Genomic DNA, 20,121 nt, shown 5'->3' with positions numbered 1-20,121 from the left:
ATCTTATCCTCTCTTTCTCTTTATCTAATAACCAAGTGACCAGAGGCTGTTTTCCCCAGAAACCAAACAAAGTCGTGAAATGTGGTTCAAAGTAGAAATAGTCCCGGTGTGACATGCGTCATCATCAGCTATACCAAACTGCTGAAAGTGCAAAAAAAGCAACCAGAAATGTTCCTTCCTTATTGTTCACAGTCAGCTCTGTGTCACATTGTGCTGGTTATATAATTAGGAGAGGCCTAAATGCAGGTTAACAAAACTAACTATGAACAACTATTACAAACATGTAGTTGGATGAGTTGCAATCAAAATACAGGTGATGTTTTTTTTTGTTTTACCTGTTTTGCCAGTGGCTTGTTTTTTTTTTTTTTTTTTCTTACAGGCAGAATTGGCAGTTGCCCAGGGCATCATTAAAAAGTAGGAACACAGGGTGCATACTATACAGTTGTATTCAATATTCATTCTCATGAGGCTCACTTGTCAGATTAAAAGTACCTTATGAAAACTGACAACCTTAATCAGGGAGTAAACTTACCTTTCATCAATTTTATTTGTCTGGTGAAATATTAAAAATTTTAATGTCATGTTTTCATTAACTGTAAGCAGAAAACTCCAACACACAGTCATCTGGTGTAACATTGCGAACACTGAAAATTGAATAAATAAAACACATATTTCTATCATGGTTCTAGTTACTGGTACAGTAAGTGATCATTTTATTACAAGCTATCGTTGGAAGAAATATCGCAAGGATTTAATAGAGTTTGACAAGAGGCAGTCGTCTGATGGTCAGACGACTGAACCAGAGCATCTCTAAAGCTGCTGCCCTTGTGGGCTGTTCCCACTCTGCAGCGGTCAGGATCCATCAAAAGTGGTCAAAGGAAGGAAAAGTGATGAACAAAGAATTATTGATGCAGACGGGGGGGGGGGGGACAAAATGCTGCTCCGTGTAATGCGACCCGACTGATGAGCTAGCATAGCTGAAATGGGTGACGGAGCCTCGTGGCGTTTCTAGCAGTTCTAGTTGAAAAATGTCAGAAAACCAAAAGAATCGCGGTGTTTCGGTTGTGGTTTATTTCAGCTGGATGTTTAGCATTAATCCGTTAATTCGTCTTCTTCTTTTGTGTCATTACAATTTACAATTTAATCTCCTTTTTTTAAACACATTATATGTTGAACTGTTTTTTTTTTTTAGTTAAAAAATGATTTTGCTAGACAAAAACAATTGCATGTACCTTATAATTAAACTGTTGATTAATGCAAGACAACAAATATATTTAGTGAAAAAAAAAAAAAAAGTTGTAAACCGTTAAACCAAAGCGAATCTGCTGGTGGTTTCCACCGGTGCTGCTCATTTTTCTTTTTAATCAAAACCTCAAGATCAGACTCCGTATTCTGAATCAGAAATATGTTTGCTTTGAAATCTATTTTAATCACAGACAGCCAAGGCAGCCCCCTCCCCCCCACAGCATAACAGGACCTCACCCGTGCTTTACCGTTGTGGGGTGTTCTAAAAATGGGCCTTTATTTTATTTATCCTGCGCTAATTCATCAACTTTTTCAGCGCTCCATGTTTTATCCTGCTGGCTTCAGTTCGATGTGCGACTGAAGCCTGCATGAAGGGCCTGAACGACTTTCGACGCTTCAAAAAGTATCTTGACACGATTCACAGAAAAAGCCACAGCCTTACTTCGAGTTTCCTCCTAGCTCTGAGCCTTTGAAGTATCTCAGCGTTTTCATAATGAGGCAACTGGTTGATGCCGATCTGTCAGATTTACTGACATTCTGCTAAAATAGAGACACACCTTTAGTCAGATCTTTAGTCCCATTTGATTTTTTTTTTTTTTACTGACTGAATAGAATCACAGGGAATGATGTAAATGAGGGACCAAGTCGTTTTAATTCAGCAATTCACTTTTTGTTGTGCGTTTACTTTATTGTACAGATTTGACTGGATTGACCAATTTAGGGAACAAATTATTCCAGAAAGAAGAAAATCAAAGTGCTATAAATTATTTCCAAAGCAGTGACCTAAGCATGAACAGAGTGTGTGCTAACTGACCTTAACTTCTCAGAAGCCTGCCGGTGTGTGTAACATGCAGATTACACACGTCAGTTGTTACTCTGCTCAGCCAAAGAGCCCCGGTCTTATGGATGCCGTTGCAACCCGAGTCCCTCTTTCCTTCATGTAACCTCGTGCACAGATGCAACGGCTCAGCAGGCCTGCATGAGCCCAACCTTATCAGCAGGCAAAATAAGCGCCTCCGCTTCATAGCAGAGCTGACAATTAACTGTCGCCCAATGACTGGATCGCTCTGATAACCTTTTATTTGTTCCTCCAGTGCATCCACACTCGTGCAATCTCCCTCCATACGTGTCCAGCCCTGGAGATACGATCTGAGGTGAACTCCAATCTCTTCCGACATATTGCTGGTACGTCGGATGTACCTTGATATAAGTCTACTGTGGGTGTTAATCTGCACTGGTGCTCTTCAGTAATCACACCACGATTTTTTTTTGCCATGCGGCTGCCCAGTACGGACTAACTGATTTTTATTTTTTTTTAACTGTTTGTAGCTGATGCAGTGGTAAAAATCAGAGAGGTCATTAGGCCAGAGAAGGGATGTTGGAGGACATGTAATGAAAGACACTGCCCTCTAGTGGCTAATTGACAGCATGAGATAAAGACCATAAAGAGACAGTTGCAAGTTTAAAAAGCCTCAAGTACATCGAACCTGATGTACCTGAGGCATCGGGTACATCAGGTTCTCAGTTTTCTCATAGAGAAAACTGAGAAGTTAACTGTGTGGTGACTTTGGGTAATGTCTAAAATTATTAATAGTTAATTATGACAGAAATCTATGACTAATCTTCCAACTCGCCACTGCTCAAATTCAGTCAGATTAGACGGGGAGCATCTGAGAACACCAATTTTTGGCACAGATTAATTAGATTTTTATCTGGACTTTGATTAGGACACTTTAATCCATAAAGACCTGAACCATTCCAATGCAACTTCAACTGCATGCTTATACATTTGTCCTGCAGAAAGGTGAATTTCTGCCCATGTCTCAAGTATTTTGGAGCCTCTAGGAGGTTTATTTAGCTCCAACCATCTTCCCCTTCACTGTTGAAGAATATTATCCCTACAGTGTGACGCTTCAACAAACTAAAATCACAAGGTTGTAATAACAGCAGTCATCAGCAGGACTACAGATTTAGCTCAGGATAACAAGTCACTCTACCTTTCGTCAAAAAGGAAAGTTCAAAGCCTAGTTTTCAAAGTAAAGTTCATAATTTTCCTTACTTAATTACACATAATAATGAACTAATTTGTGTTCCATTACATAAAAATCTAAAACACTTAAATGTTTGACTAAATGGTGACAAAATGTGAAAAGAACAAACAATTGAATGCTTCTGCAAGGTACTGGATACGTTGACTATACTGTAGGGAAAAAAAAGCTAAATTAATATTGTGCATTAATCTTCACAGGCGGTGCATCATTCAAACCTTGCAAAGACGCAATTTGCTATATACAATTGTTTATTTTTGATTTGCAAAACAAGCCAAAATAAACATTACATTAACACCGATTTATAATAGAAAAAAAGAAAGAAAAATAATAATAATAAAAAAAAAGATATCTTGAAATTACATTAGAATTTCGGCGACTCGACCGTCCTGATAAACGGAGCCATGCCATGCTGACCGACACGGGCGGTTTATGGCTAGCGCAGTTTGAATCACTCTACATGTCGCATATTAAGTGGTTTTGTTGGTTCGGGTAGGACTTGGAGTCAAAATGCAAGGTGAGAATTTCATGCCAGATTCCAAAACTGCTAATTACAAAATGGGATTAACACAACCGATTGACAGAAAACTAAAACAAGAAGTCAACCACGCGGTCGGATGACCTTCCCGCTGAAATTTCCCGGAGGAACACGTGAAGTCAGCCTGCCCCGTTAAGGCCCTCCCCCCTTCGCCCCCCCCATGGGCGGTGAAAGGGCTCACGTTATGGCACACAGCTCGGGGCGGATGTAACCACGGCAACTCTGTTCCTCTTTATTCACCGATTAATAAAAGTTAAAAAAATAAAATAAAAAAATAAAACGCTCCCAATTTCATTCAGTGTTTACTTGAAGCAGTTTGACATGAAGACAAGAAAGGCTCACCAAAGTGAAGGTTGTTGTTATGACGCGAGGATCTGAATGGAAAAGGTTTTCCCAGGAAGCACCAGTAAGTTGCACATGTTCTAAAAAAGACACAATAATCCGAGGAGGCTCGCCTCGCCTCCCCTGCCAACTCGTACTTTGGACGATGTCATGTATGGCGTCAACTGCACGGAACATTTTAGCGCCCAAAATTAAAAAAAAAAGAAAAAAAAAAGAAGCAGCAGCAGCATTACATGGATATTGAGGATTTCCCCTCTTCTCTTCAACTTGGTGGGGAATTGTAAAAAGGACTTTGCAACAGAATACTGGAAAAGGTTGAAGGAGACGACTAGAAAAACAGACATGCGTTACAGAGCTCAAGCTATGCCAAAGAAAACTCTCCCTTCTGTTGCAAAGTCCGTCAGGTGGTGGTTGTGGTGGTGGTTGTTTTCTTAAAAGCTGCACTCACTCCGGTCATTTCTCTTTTATTCCCCCCCCCCCTTTAAAAACGACGGGAAGACGCTGCAGATATCAGCAAGATTAACGGCATCCTGTCGGCGACTATCGTTATAAAGACAGTTAAAAGAAACGACGATGCAGATAAGAATGCTGCAACCTGAGCGACTGCAGCCTCGTCCTAGCCAGAGTGTAGATGGTCAGAGTACAGGCACTGGTTTTTAAAAAAAAAAAACAAAAAAAAAAAAACAGTCCTGGTATTTTGTGCATGAAGAAAAGGGGAGGGGGAGGCATTGCTAATTCAGAGGAAATAAAAATTGTAAAAATGACAAAAACCATGAATGACTTCATTATCTGGACTCTCCCAAATGTGTGAGACATCTCTGAGGTAATCATTGAAGTGTGACTCATTAGACAGCAATAAATATCCACATGAATACAAATATTTAAAAAAGTAAAAACAGAGGGAAATTCTTAAATCCTTAATGCTAAAGCAATGTATGAGCTAAAAAGAGGTAGGTTTTCTTTTTTTTTTCTTCTTTTTTTTTTCGGTAGATTATAATATGCATCCATTGTGGACACTCCTTTTTGTAAGAACTACATTTAGGTCAATTCCATTACAAGGCCTGTTCTGAAGGGGAAAAAAAACAAAATACTTTAAATCCTTCGTGTGGAAGATGGCTGACAGTTCGGCGTTAATATACATTTGTATTCCAGACAGGATTTGTAATGGCAACAGTTGTACAAGAAAAAGAAAAAAAAAATTATAAAAACATCCTAAGAACAAGAGAGGAAACTGTAAAGCTTGCTGGTGATAGTGTACCTTAATGTATGCATTTCACAGGCATTGTTACTGTGTTATGATGCTGTTCTTAAAAAATAAATCTATACAGAGTCTGAGCAGCCTAATCACAAAAAAAAAAAAAAAAAAAAAAAAAAGAACCAAACAGGAATCTCTGACGATGCACCATATTCACATTTACTGTATTGGTGTGATTTGAGGGAAATTAAATAAGAGAAAAAGACAAAGTAAAAGAAAATAATCAGACATTTAATGGCACAAAAGAGGATATCTTCCCCTCCCCCCTGACACCATGTGGTACTGAGCACAAAAATTATTTAGTGTTTAATTAGTGGCTATAATACATCCTTGCGAGCTTTCCTGTTCGGTTGTCAAATCCACAAGTGCAACTCCTCTGTTACCCTGTTCTTGTGTGGAGGGAACTCTCCCTGTGGCACTTACACATTCACTGATCCTCCCACGCTACCAGACACACACAAATCAACACTGTATCTCAAATAAAAAAGAAAAAGAAGAAACAAATCAAACCCACATTGACATACAAAATGGGGAAAAAAAAAAAAAAAAAAAAGAACATGGAGACTTTCAAATCTTCAAAAGCCAGTGTTCAGTAACCAAGCACATCATAACCCTCCCCCCCCCTCCCCCACACACCCTTCATTAGACTGACACTAAACACACACGAGTGGTACTACCTAAACACAATCGAGCTTCAACTCCTAACAAGTTCAATCACAGCAGGGTCGTTTGTGGGGCACGTCAAATCAAATACAAAATAAAAGTTAAACTTAATATTTTTTTCTTTTGAAGGGCGGCTTTAACTTGTGCTATGAAAGCTGGTTGAAAGTTGAGCCCCGACTATCGGCTCGCAGAGCGTCACAGTGACTGAAACAAAGTCACAGTGACTTGGAACGGTCTTCGTCAGTGAGGAGGATTTAAAAAAAAAAAATCTGGGCTGAACCGATCAAAGAAACAACTGTTATATGGAGACGTCTCTACAACACTGGGCGCTCTCTTCCTTCGCCATCTTCCTAATGTAGTTACATTTACCTACCAATGGCGAAAGAGAAAACACACACTGTATATTTATTGTTTTGTTTTGTTTTACATTTGTCAAGTTACAATATCAAACTTGAATTTATTTTTCCAACACAAAATAGCACACAATTGAGAAGTGGAAAGAAATTACACAGCAAACAATGTGGCAGAAGGTGCTACTATCACTTGAGACCAAAATGCTACTTTCTCCACCTATTTCCAAAAGCGCCATGTGTGGCGAACAACTTGCATCCGGAACACAGCATCTTGTAGGTGGAAAATGGTGGTGGCAGCATCATGCTGTGGTAACATCTTTCTTCGCTTGATGCTGAGGACATGATGGGAAATGGATCAAGCTAAATACAGGTGCACTGGATTTTTTTTAGGAGGTTCAATACCAATTTATTTCCCATCAAAAAAAAAAAAAATTCTTTCACTTCACAAATATATTCTACTTTGTGTTGGTCTCTCTCATAAAATCAAACAAGTGAAAGTTTGTGTCTGTAACGCGACAAAAATCCGAAGGTTCAAGAAGTGCGGAGACTTTTCTAGGGTCCTGTTTGTTGGACATGGGGTGGTGGTTCACTCTTAGCTTAAATAGACAAAAAGACATTTTTTCCTTTCCTTTTACTTATTTGTCTGCAAATTTGTCTGTGTTTAAATGGACTGCTATTGTAGAGAAGTGTGAAAATGACTTCTTTGGGAGCCTTGCTTTAAAGGACATGTCATCTTTACAGGTCAAACCTAAACCCCACATGTAGCCTCACAACACTGGCCTCAGTTCTTAAATGCTTAAGTTTCTTGGCAGTTTAGTTTATATGTCGTTAGATGCTGTCTGGCGAAGCTTTAGCCAAAGGCGACTTACAGCAGAAAGGAGGCAGATTCCTATAAATATACAAGCTTATGTTCCTAAAGTCATTCATAAATACCATTTTAGGTAAGGACATGATGATTCCGAGGGTCTCCAGAGTCATCAGTTCGATGTACTTTAATATAGCAGGTGTAACTTGGCAATTTATATGGCTTATATGTTGAGAGCAGCTTATCCTCTTACTAAAAATGTACATTGCAAAGTGAAATCACACCAAACAGATGATAATCAGTCCAACACACAAGCAATCCCTGTTTTAGCCATTTCTTGATATTTCCTACTGAAGGACATAACCAAACAAAAAAAACAAAAAAAACAAACAAACACAGAATAGAGTGCTTCAAAACAAAGTGTTAATAAATCTGAATCAAATTGCGTTTGCATATTTCTTTCTGGGGCAGGAAAACAAAAAAAAAAAAAAGTCTTCAGGATCCTTGTAGCCCTATGTACAGCGGGAGACATTATATATTTTTAATATATATGTAAATATATATATACCTGGTATTTACAGGATGCAGCCACTAGAGGGCTGCGCAGCATACAACATCAAACAGGAGGGCCAGGCTGTGGAGGTGCACAGCACCTCTGCAACCACCCGGCCCTCGGACATTCTAGAAAATCCACTTCCCAGTCAGAAACGAAAGGGGTGTGATATTTTGTGGAGGTCCGAAGCAGCTTCCCAAGCTCTCCACCCTCTGAGCTCACGGCATACTGGATAGGAACAATTCATGGAATTGGTTTTTTTTTCTATAGGCGAAATGACACGAAACGCGCAAAAAACAACTATTGCAATTATATCCATATTTATGCCAAGTCCAAGTAAAGTATGCAGCTATATATAAACAAGAAGATAGGCCCCCAGCTTTGGCCTCCGCTTACTGTTCCAGTTAGGTTTGGCATGTTAGCCCTTTAAACATCTGTGATAATATACTGGATGCAGGGGGGTGGTGGCTTAACAGTGCTTAGAATATATGAGATAGCAGTATGTATAAACACAGAAATAAACAATCAAACCATAGATTAATCAAAGATACTTTGAGGAGTTACAAGCCATTAAGAGGTCTCAGTTTTGATCAATAATTAGCAGTGTAAAAATAGCTAATGCAACTAGTGGCTAATTCTCACCTCATACCCAGCCACCTTATTAAAGTCCTAGCAAAAAAAACCTCGCTATATCACAGAGAATGCTCTGGATTCTGCAGTATAAATCCGTATGATGATAGTTTCCTTCATTAGACTCAACTTGCAGAGCGGCTGCATGAGGAAAGCAAACCATGGAGCAGCAGTAATGAAAGCCGTTTCTAGATTATTTGACCATACCTTTGGTGAAAGTTTGAAAGGCATGTGTTTAAATTGTGCACAGTCATTTTCATATGTTGCCTTGGAAAGAAGCAAAATAATAAAAAAAAAACAACACTATTTAAAGATGACCAAAGATTCAAAGTTGTGTGCAGGCACTGCTTTTGCACTGGTAAACTAGAAATGTGCGGTATCCAAACTGTCTGTGTGAAAGTGACTCTTTCACCGAGGTGATGTAGTTATAAAACAACCCAGTAAAACGAAGAGGTAGCTGAACTGAATGGCTAAATGTATAACTGAGGATGCTTGTTGTGAAAAGTTGGGTGCACACAACACGTGCACGCAACAAAATGTCCAGGCATCTTAAAGCAGCTGTTTGAATTAAATAAGTAGAAAAACATGTATATAGATATATAGGCAAATGTCCTGTGGATAGCTTAGTTTGTAGTACATGACATTCCCTTGTTATTTAACATCTGCTTGCTCTCCGCACAAGCTTGGCCTTTGCAACAAGACACACTTCTCCAGACGTTACAGAGATGAAGACACACACCAACGCGCACGCACACACACGCACTACACATTCTCTGCTCCACTTGCTCCGTAACCCACGTCAGCTTAAAGTCCATCCAGCACATTCTCGGCTCTCTCTGTCCGTTTTGCACCCCGCCGCAGATGTTCTCGGCGGCGGGCTCTAAGAGACTTCGCTGCCGAACACTTCCAGCACCAGCGGAGTGAGCTGCATGCTGTGCTCCGGCTGGAAGGACAGTGAGCGGTACTGTTTGGAGTGCTCTTCGTTGAGGCTGCGCAGGTCGGCCAGCTTCTGGATCATCTTGGCGTACAGCAGCTGTCCGCCCGGGTGGTGGAGCCGGATGTAGGCCTGCAGGGTCTCCGACAGCTTGTCTTGGAGAGCTTCGATTCTCGTGTGGTCCTGCACACCTGGACGGTCTGCGTCAGATGACCGGGAAAAAGAAAAGAATATATAAATAAATATTTGCGGTTGTTCCAGAGGTGACCGAGCAGGAATAGAAAGCAAACAAAGGAGGATGAAACAAATAATATTTCTATGTCCTGTGCAGAGCGTACAGAACACGCCTTTCTCCCTCTCCTCACAGTACCTGGAGAGAGCAAACAGATGGCCATCAGCAGCACATGTTCCTCTTCGTGGAGGTTCAGCTTCTTCAGACCCACCTGGAACTTCACCAGAGGCTCCAGCAGCTCCAGGGTGTGGCCCGCTACAAGACACGAGCATGTAATTACAATCTGGTGAAGTTTACGATCACAAACTAATGGCACGCACTCTTCCGCGAGACTATCTGTCGGACACCGGCGTTCGTGGATCCATCCATTACAGCAAGTTGTCCCGATCGGAAAGACGTTCTTTCCCTGAAATGCTGCGCTGGTTTTATGCCAGGTGTAACGAGACTCACACCGGCCTGCAGCGCTTCAGATGCTGCTCAGCGTTCTTGTGTAACCTCCTGGATGGGGTCGTCAATGTGAAGTAATTTTAGTCGACTGACCGCTGCGGGAAGGTTTATCCGCTGGTCCATGTTTACCCCGTTTGTGGACAGCGGCTCTTTGCTAGATCACCAAACCTCAGAAATGGTTTCGTAAGCCAGACTGATAAGATGTCAGTGACTTTGCGTCTCACCTGTTAGTTTAATCGGGACATGATGTGTTGCTTTTTTAGATCTTTCAGCCTACTTTTCAAATAGGGGTTAGTTAAGTGTTTTGTTGAAGTTTTGCACCAACAGGTTCTGGCTGCACAAAATGAACATAGAAGATGTGAATAATCCCCATCAATAATTAATTTTTACAATGAGTATTGATCGTCTTTACTCTTATTATTTAAAAAAAATTAATTTTAATCTACTCAGGTTATGTTTGACATAAAAACATATGTGAAGGGGCAATTACCGTTTCACACCACTGTATGTTTAGTTTGATTTGATCAAGCATGGACTGGTTACTGGCATCAATAAATCTCGTAAGCATTTGACGTTGCACCATTACATGCAACGTTGCCCCTCCCCTGCACGTTTCTGCCCATTTCTGGTCAGCCAGCTAAAAAAATAAATAAAAAATAAATATCACTCCAACTTTTTCCTCACTTACAAATAAGACAAATATGTCTCTGTGGAAATATATCCACTCACTAAAAACATGAAGAGCCAAGGGTTGTAAAGTAAAGCAGTGCCACCCATCGCAGTTGGCAAGCTACAATCAATCTGCTAATATGAGGCCGTTATGATCCTCCAAGGAGCTGAGCAGCGGAAAGGTCAAATATTCTGCAAAATACGCTTTTGAAAACCACAGCTACTTTCAGAATGTCTTTAGTTTATATTCCTGCTTTAGTTTATGTATTAAAATTAAAAATAAATAAAAAAAGGTCAAGTTTTATGACAGAAATATGGAGTGTATTATAATATTTTAGCGGCAGCAGGAATAGATGTTGCTTTTCAGTTTTAAATGAGTGGCTATGTCATGAAAACATTATTTTTATGCAAATACACTGACATAATAAAAAACAATACCTTGCAAAGGTCATCCTACCTGTCCAGTAGACATAAATATACAGACACAGAGCTCAGATTTTAACTCAGTACAGATAGGTCAGTGTAAAATGCTACAAGTAATGGAGACAAAAGAGCCAAGGTTAACATTATGAAGCAAAATGCTGTATATTGTTATTTAATGCTACAGAATTGAAAAGATCAAGTTCCCTGCCTTTCTGAGACTACCACTACTTTACATTAAGCAATCTTAAAAAAAAACAACAAAAAAAACACATTTAATTTTCTTACATTACAAGCATCCAGAAAAACGCTCATAAAGCATGCATTTCTTTTCTCAAACTGTATTGAAAGAGGTTTTTCTGCAAGTCCACCATTTGTGAATGTTTCACAAAAGCGTGAAGAGTACAGAATGCACACGCTATTGATTGGTGCACGAGAAAACACGTCGGCTCTCTCATGTTTCTGACAAACACTCAGTGACCGAAAGTCCTCAGTGACAGATAAGAGCACAACAGCACTTCTCCTGCTGGTTCATACACTTGTTTTGCACGAGGAGTAGGTCGGGAGTGACATTCCTTACGTGATCGCAGAAAGAGATCCTGCTTGAGCAGTAAAGGAAAGCCATGCCCAAAGGGCTAAAGATATGCAAAACTGGTTATGCAGAGACAACTAAATTATCACCTTTGTCCCAAAAGAGTAAACACCTGAGCATTTCCGGTTGCTGTGTGTATTGTTTATAACCACTGATACAGATACCTGCAACAACATTCTTAACTTATATATATATATATTTTTTCTAATATGTATTAGTTTGTAAATAACTCTGAACAGTGGCTCGTCTTCAGAGCAGTCAAACTGACAAATCAAATATAGCAGCTTTCAGACTGACCTTTGGTGACATCACTGATCTGGTATTTAAAGTCAGGCCCACCGCAGCTCCAGGACATGTCTTCCAGGTTGAAACTCTGATTCGACCGCAGCATGATCACCTCGATAGCACTGGACTTGAGCAGAGCAATCTGGTCCTCTGCAGTGAGCTCCCTGGAATAAAAGAAGCATGGTTAACTTCAGACAGAGTTGGCTAATAAAACTACGAAACCTACTACTAATTATATCAAACCTCATCAGTTTGGTGTAGAAAAATCACAGCTCTTTTGCAATTTGATTTTTGAAATGCAGTTGAAGTTCAAGGATACTCAGGACTCTCAAAGATAACGTGTGACTGTTTGTTTTGTTTGCAAGCCGACACACACACAGGTTGCTACGTCTAGGATTTAGCTTAGTTAAAACATTTCATCCAGCAACAACAATTCCCTCAAAAATATTTCTAAATATTGCTAATTAACCGACAGGAGTTATGAGCCGAGGCCTGGAGACGTCAAGAGGAGGACCCAGAGTGTTGTTAAAGGGATTAGAAAGCAGATTCAAAGAGGGGAAACATGTCTAAGGTGATCTTTCACGTCCATTACCTATTATAAAACCTTTAGGGACATACAGGCTCTGGCTTGTTTCTGCCCTGACTTTGAATTGACCCTTTGACACACATTGGGTTTGTCCCCGTCAACACACCGACACACACACACACACACACACTCCAGAAGAAACAGTTTCCATGAGGATAACAGAAACAGCCTCTGGAAAATAATCTTTGCTGCAAAAACTAAATAAAAGAGTGTCAATGCACCGATCAGCGACTTACAGATTCTAATTTTGGCTTTCTTTAAACAATGTGGAACAGAGTATATATATATATATACATATATATATATATATATATGTAAACATTAACATATACATCAAGACTTTGGTTTGTAATACCAGATAAGATGGAGGGATTATAAGATTATCCCCATTTATGCGTCAAAGCACATGTCCCTAATCTTCATCTGAGTTTTACTAAACATAAAAAAATAAAGAAACGTCAAAGAACGTGATGCATTTTTACATTCCTTTGAATGTAAAAATGCATCACGTTCTTTGACGTGAAGGATGTTTTAGTATTGAAAAAAAATTGTATTTTCAATACTTTACCTGGGAGTCACTGTATTACATTACATTTTGTATATTATTTCGTTAGTCCATCTCGTTTCTTTTCGTCTTCGAGTCTTAAGGCGCCACGGACAGATCTAAATGAGTCAGTATTTCTTGTATTTCCTGATGTTACTGAAAAACATTCTCATCAGATTCATAACTTGGGTGTGTGTGTAACCGTAGGAGGAAACTTTGACTCTTGACATTTGGAGAGCTACCTACAAGTCACAACTGCAGCACGGTTTTGGGAAATGCCTACTGTGTTATGAAACGAAGCATTTTACAATACATCACTAATCTGGTAGCCATGGTCTTTAAACCATGGCTACATGCCACACTATGGCATAAAATCAATTCATTTGGCAGAAAAGATATGTGAGCAAAGTCTTCAAAAGTGTGTCAAATGTCACTTTCAGATAAGAATACATGAACTTTACAAATAAATTAACACGAGGAGCAATTCCAAAGGTTTAGGGAAGCAAAGGTTTTGTTTTCCTAAGTATGTCAGAATAAAACAAACAAAAAACAACAAATGAACAAAAATAAAATCAAGTAAAATAGATTTTAGACAGTAAAAGTCCTCCTTCCAGTTTATCTCTTCTTGTACTGTTCAGGTCAACGTTCACAGCTGGGAATCAAAAACAAAACCGTCAACAATTCTGTTACACAATGTCGTTCGCTTTTATTGCTATATTCCTTACAACTCGAAAGTATTCATACTGTTTGAACTTTGTCACACTATAAGCATAAACCTAAATGTTTGTTTAATGTGATAGAACAGCACAAATATGAATGTGTAAAAAAAAAGAAAGAAAGAAAATACACTGTAACTGTTAAAAAAAAAAGTCCGATCTAAAAAGTAATGCATGTATGGATTTCAGCCTCTGTCCGAGCCAGTGCCTTGTTCCCCGTCTTATATTGAGATTGCAAATGCAAAAGTTGTGTGTTGCGCCTTCAGCAGCTTTGCACATACTTGAGAACATTTGCTCATTTACCCATTTCACTAAAGCTCACCGTCAGTCTGGTTGTGAAGCATCTGTGATATCAACGTTTTTCACATCTATTTTGATGTCTTGCTGTAGATTCTCAAGTGGATTGAGATCCAGACTTTGACTAGGTCATTTCAACATGCGTATACCTAAATCTAAGTCATTCCTGTCTTGTTGGAAGGTGAATTTTGGCCCAGTTTCAAGTCACTTGCAGCTCCTGATGCATTTTCTTTCAGGATTGCGCACACAGACTGACAGGATTGTAGACCGTTGTGTGTAATCAGCTCCATCCATCCGTCTTCCTATCAACTCTAGCATGTGTGTCGATGCTAAAAATGCACAGTGATGGCTTTTACACAACTGCATTCAGAGATAACAGCTTAAAGCGGTTTCAACACAAATGTACAACACACTTTTCTGCTTTCTAAAAAAAACACGTCATTCATCACGACGTGGCCATTTAGTGTCACCTTTAATGATAAACGTTCAAATTTACAGTCGTTTTGAGTCAAAAACACCTCAAAGGGTGTGAATATTTTTAAAAAGTCCTGTGAATGGTAATGCAAGTTGAACGCTGTTTCTTAATTGAGCTTAAAGATATTCTTCACGCACACAGAGTCGTACCTGAAACCAGGAATCATCTTGGCAAAGCCAATCACTTTCTGTATGCTGTAAGAGACCAGGTCAGCCAGGTGGGGAAGCATCGAGAAGCTGGAGCCTTCCTCCTCGCTGGAGTCCGGGCTGTTGCCGTGTTCCTGATACATCAGCAGCAGGTTGTTGAAGTTCATTTTAGTGTCAACAGACTCTGCAGCGACAAATTAGTTCATGTTTAACACCGTGTTAAAATAATGAGACGCACAACGACACGTAGATGATTAGGAAATAAATAAGCAGAGGTTTGATGAGTTGCCGAGAGCAGCTTGGAAAACATATGGAGCATTTACAGCCAGCGACGGTTGTTCTCCATAATTTACCCCTGCCTGCTGTGTGTTTGTACAAGCTCGGACCATGTCTTGAGCCGTCTTCTCTTCATTAGTGATGGACGCATTAATGAATGGCTGTTTACAAGTGGGAGTCAGGTGTCTGCATGGCACTTATTATTCGAAGGGGCTTGCCTGGATTCTCAGCACTGCAGGCTAATTTAACAGCATAATCCACCATGTAGTTTAAAAAAAAAGAAAAGCAAACTGGAAAATGAAACTATGTTTCTCAAACTTGCCTTAGATATCATGATATAACTTTAGAATATTCAAATAAAAAAGAGTCACATTGCTGGATAAACTGTAAGTGTTTTTATTTGTGAAGCTTTTTACCTGGAGAGTGACTGAAGGAGTCAGAGGAGGCATCAGAGAAGGAGTGGAGGGAGGCAGCTCTGCTCGCGCTTCGCGTCACTGGGCCCTCGCGCACAGGAGGCTGCACAGGAGAGGGAGGCCTTTTATGAAAGATCAACCACAAAAACGGCCTTCCCTTGCCATTTAGCCTAATTCATATAGGTGTGTCTCAAAAAAAGTAGAATATCATCAGGAAAATATTTATTTCAGTAATTTGATTTAAAAAGTGATCACACACAGGCTGCTTCAACACCAGTCTTCAGATCGTTTGCCTTTTTTTTTGGACTTCTGTCGTTTTTGTTTCGTCAGTATCCATAGTTTCTATATGGCAGATGTGTCCACCTCCAATCCTCGAGAACTGGAGCCCAGCATGTTTTAGAAGTCTTCCTGCTCCAACACGTCTCAGTCAATTGGTAGGATTACCTTCTCAGTGGTCAAGTTGTGCAGAGATGCGTTAATGACCCACTCAAAAGTCAGATGGGATGAACCCAAGAACAATTTAAAACATGAAGCACAGCAGCCCCTAAGGAGGGAATTTGGACACTAATACTCTATTGGACTTATGTCTGGCGAGTCTGCACTCCAATCAAACACAGTACTGCAATAGTCAATAAAGCAGGTATTGCCACGTCCTGATAGAAAATGAAAACAGAATCTCCATAAAGTTTTCCAGCAGTGGATATGGGACCCTTGAGAAACTGTGCAGCCGTATTTTAATTAGTCCAAGTAAGACACTTCTGACAAGTTTCAGGTTCAAGAGTCTCTTATAGCATTAAAAATATAATCATGTCCTGGATACATCTGTGTATGGCGACTTATCAAGCCCAACACAATAGTGCTGGATTAAAAATGCAATCATTAATCCCCCATTAGGGATTCCTTTGTCTTTTCACATCATGAAAGTTGACTGTGGGATATGTGCGCTTTCAGATTATCCAACTGAGAAAGTGGAGCCAATTCAATGCTTTCTATTGGTATTCTTGGAAAATTTCCTATATCTGCCTGAACTCTGTGTAGCCGTCTTCGGACAGGCTGTAAAAATACATTAAGTGCTTCAAACACAAGCTAAGTTTTTAAACGACACCCTAACCATTAAAGCTACAACTTTTTTTTTTTTTTTTTGCTTGGTCACAGATTAACGAAAGAATGAATCACCTGAAGGGAGCTACTGAATTTAGTTGCGGTCGACGACTTGCTTATCTCCTCCAAGCTTTGCTTCACAATATTCTTCAGGCTGTGATTATTATTTCTATCATATTTTCATTGCAGCGATAAGTTTGCATAAGCCCTCTGAATCGATGCTGATGAAGTACAGAAATAATTATCTTCTCAGTGATATTCTTCTCAAATATACTTGTATTTACGCAGATAAAAAGTCACAAGAATGTACATGAGAGGAAGTTTAGTGGATGAGGGAACAGAAATGAAAGGCCTGATTCTGGTTTATGTGGATAGTATTGAAGAAAATAAATAATTCAAGTGATTGTTCACAGGATTATTCTAGTGCAAAGTCAAAGTGTTATGACTACAAAATAAAAGAAAGCCAAGATGGCAAATCACTAAAGTCAGTCTTTGTCATTTGCACATTTTAGCCCTGCGTTGTGCTGATTTGATGTAGAGCAAAATCAAGTGAGACACCAACCCTAAAGCGGCAGAAATCAGAGTAGGAGTCGTCGTATGTTTTGTGGTGTGCCTCCACCAGCGTGGCAATGACGTGACTCTGTTCATCTGTGAGTCTTGGTCTCCGTGCTTCCTTTTCTGCTTCGCGTTGTGCCTCCTCCTCCTTCCTCCGCTGAATCAGGTCCTTCTTTCTCTGCACTTCCTCGTCCGTCAGAATGACTGCAAGGCCAAGACGGAGAGGGACATTTGAAATCTACACCCAGAGTAAACTCAACTTCCAGATTAAAAAATAAATAAAAAAATGTTTTCTTTGGGTAAAAATAGCACAAATAAAACAGAAGAAAAACCAAACAGGTCAGGTAAACCAATGGATGATAAATTATAAATAACCAGAAAAAAAAAAAACAGAATCCATCCAAATATCAAAAACCATGCAAAGGTGCATTACTTGGGCTCGACACTGGGATGACAGGCATGTTTATGTTGCATTGGGTGAAAGGAGGTTGTTATTCTCTGGAGGAAGACAATGGGAGGGGATGGGTCTATATGGAGACCCCTGCTGCACCGAACAGCCGAACACATTGTCTTTGTTCCGTTTGCTCCTTGTTGTTCTAGTCGCTGAATTAGCTCACAGAAACAGAGAGAGAGCCGGCTCTTGACAACATGCTGCTGTTTTTGCAACAGTAACAGCCACATCACTGGCTCCTGTTCACATAAAGCTTACTGTAAGGTCTGTTGCCAACACTTCCAGAAAAAATAAAAAATAAAAATAAAAAAAGGTGGAGGGTGAAAAAACAAAACGAAAACAAAATAAATAAAAACATTCTCCTGGCAGGCTGAGACCATTTGCATAAAAGAACTTTGGACAATATCCGGATATTAGCAGAAAACAAGACGAGATGTGCCTGCCATATGCGGACTATAAAAACAAACATAAAACTGTAGCGAGAAGAGGCCAGGATAGATTACACATGAGGCGTTTAAACTTCAGATGTGGAATACTTTACACAATGCCGAGAGGCTCTACTTGTTTAAACAAAGCATGTAAACACTCTAAAAAGGGGCAAAGACCCAGAGGTACTTAACCTGAGTCGAAAGATTACATAACAGACAAAAGTACCCCCCCCCCACCCACCAGTCCTGATGAATGCGTATACCAGTTGTACAGCTTTAAAAAAAAAAAGGGTGTTTGTTTTCTTTGCCTTTTTCCCCCCTCCTCTGGAGAAATCGGATCTGATGTAATGGAAGTACAGTAAGGAAACATATTTCTTTACATTCTTTTGGTGGGAAGCTGCTCTTGGATGGAACCCTGGTATTAACTTTATTTATACACAGCATGTTGGGCAAATTACAACACAGAAGCTCAAGTTTCCAACCAGATAATCTATTAACAAAGCCACACGATAATCAAAAAAGAAAATTATAACCCAGCAACTAAATTTAAACAAGTCCCCCTACTTTAAGAGTTACAGTGTTTCTACGGCTGTTTGGAACTATTGAGGATCAAACTGAAGGATACTTGAAAACTTCTTGTTGGCAAATATCAGCTTAAACAAATTCTGGCTGCAAGGGTTAGAATCATGCACTGAAAAAAATATGGGTCACCGGGTTTTTTTTCCCCCACTTACACTCTTTCATCATGCCAATATCCACACAGCGTTTGAGCCGGCATGCCTGGCAGTGACGCCTGTTGTCCTTGGTGATGGTGCAACTGCCGTTAAAGGGACATGTGAAGGAGGCCTTGCGTTTCATGCTGCGCCTAAATAAATGACATAAGTTTCAAAGGTTACTAAAATACGTCTACAGTTCCTTCCAAAAGTTTTCGTAACCCTTGAACTTTTTTCCACCTTTTGTCACGTTACAACAAAGTGCGGTGTGTGCACTGACAGTGCCACCCAAAGTAACACGTAATTGTCGAGTGGAAAAAAAAAAAAACGTGATGCTTTTCAACTCGTCTCGAATAAAAACGAAACGTGAGGAGTGCATTTGTATTCAGATCCTACAGCTACTTCTTCAGAGAGTTAACCTTTTCTCCACGTTCAAGCTTCAAAAGTCTCAAGTCAAAATTTATTGTGACAGACGACTGTAGCAATGTTGTGAAGAATCGTATAAGTTGTTTCCTGGGGAAAAAGAGAATACATTTCATTTTACTATTTATTTTTATCTTTATAAACAGGGAAACACATTCACAGTGTTTTGCACAAAAATAATCACGGCAGAAATAGATATTTTTGTCCTTCAGATCTAGGATTAAAAAGAAAAAAAGTACAAATATGGACATGTGCCAAGGAATCTGAGGGTAAGAGAGAAGTTGAGCAAAATAGTGATGCAGAGTAATGATTTAGTCACACGAACGTATGAGCATCTATAAACCCATGTGAACTGAAACACAGATGAACGTGCTTTATGAGAGTTCAAACGAAGGCCATGTGAGAGACGAGGAAGGACATTATTAAACATCCGTTTTTTTTTTTTGTTTTTTTTTCTGTTTTCCTTTTGAATACCGACACTGCTGGGAGGAACAGACGCAAATGTACAGAACAGACACACATACTTCAAAACAAAACGTAGGAAAACAAATTGTTCCAGTTTTGCTTCAAATTTTAAACTTTTCCAAGTCAGGGAGCAGAAAGAAGGGGTCAGTACAGTTGCCGCACAGCAACAAGGCTTTGGGTTCGTTTCCAGAGGGAGTCTGCAGGTCTTTGCTGTGCATGAGAGTTTTCTCCAGGCCTTCAGCTTTTCTTAGATTGTCCAAAAAAATGCATGACAGATTAGCTGGCAACTTTAAATTGCCCTTAAAGTGAAACTAACTGTGAAAGCAAAACTCTTACAAAGTGGGCAGTGAACGCTGACACTGAGGGGCACGGCCAAGTGTGGTGAACAGAGGGGGTTGAGCGGGGCTGTGGTCAGGACGAGGGAAAGCACCGCTGCAAACCTATTCACCTTGTCACTATATTTGGCAACTTTCAGATTCTCTAGCGACTTCTTTGTCTCCAAAAAATAAACATTTTCTGTG

General features: G+C 39.8%; 1 protein-coding gene across 5 annotated transcripts in view; it reads right to left on the bottom strand.

Moving 5' to 3' along the window:
• Window positions 1-3,526: 3,526 nt before the first annotated feature.
• Window positions 3,527-20,121, bottom strand: part of LOC106933383 (vitamin D receptor) — a 36,521-nt gene continuing 19,926 nt past the window's right edge. For all 5 annotated transcript variants that reach the window (XM_088005496.1, XM_015012594.2, XM_088005494.1 and 2 more), the window contains 7 exons: window positions 18,734-18,864; window positions 17,128-17,324; window positions 15,468-15,567; window positions 14,779-14,959; window positions 12,024-12,175; window positions 9,737-9,853; window positions 3,527-9,566 (listed from right to left, as the gene is read on the bottom strand). In XM_088005496.1, coding sequence (XP_087861622.1) covers window positions 9,313-9,566; window positions 9,737-9,853; window positions 12,024-12,175; window positions 14,779-14,959; window positions 15,468-15,567; window positions 17,128-17,324; window positions 18,734-18,864 — 1,132 coding nt within the window. In that variant the 3' untranslated portion in view covers window positions 3,527-9,312. The remainder of the gene's footprint in view (window positions 9,567-9,736; window positions 9,854-12,023; window positions 12,176-14,778; window positions 14,960-15,467; window positions 15,568-17,127; window positions 17,325-18,733; window positions 18,865-20,121) is intronic.

Source organism: Poecilia mexicana, unplaced genomic scaffold, assembly GCF_051168715.1.
Source record: "Poecilia mexicana isolate PSO_F unplaced genomic scaffold, ASM5116871v1 scaffold_5, whole genome shotgun sequence".
NCBI lineage: Eukaryota > Metazoa > Chordata > Actinopteri > Cyprinodontiformes > Poeciliidae > Poecilia > Poecilia mexicana.
The sequence above is the reverse complement of the archived record's forward strand: the minus strand, read 5'-3'. Positions and strand labels throughout refer to the sequence as shown.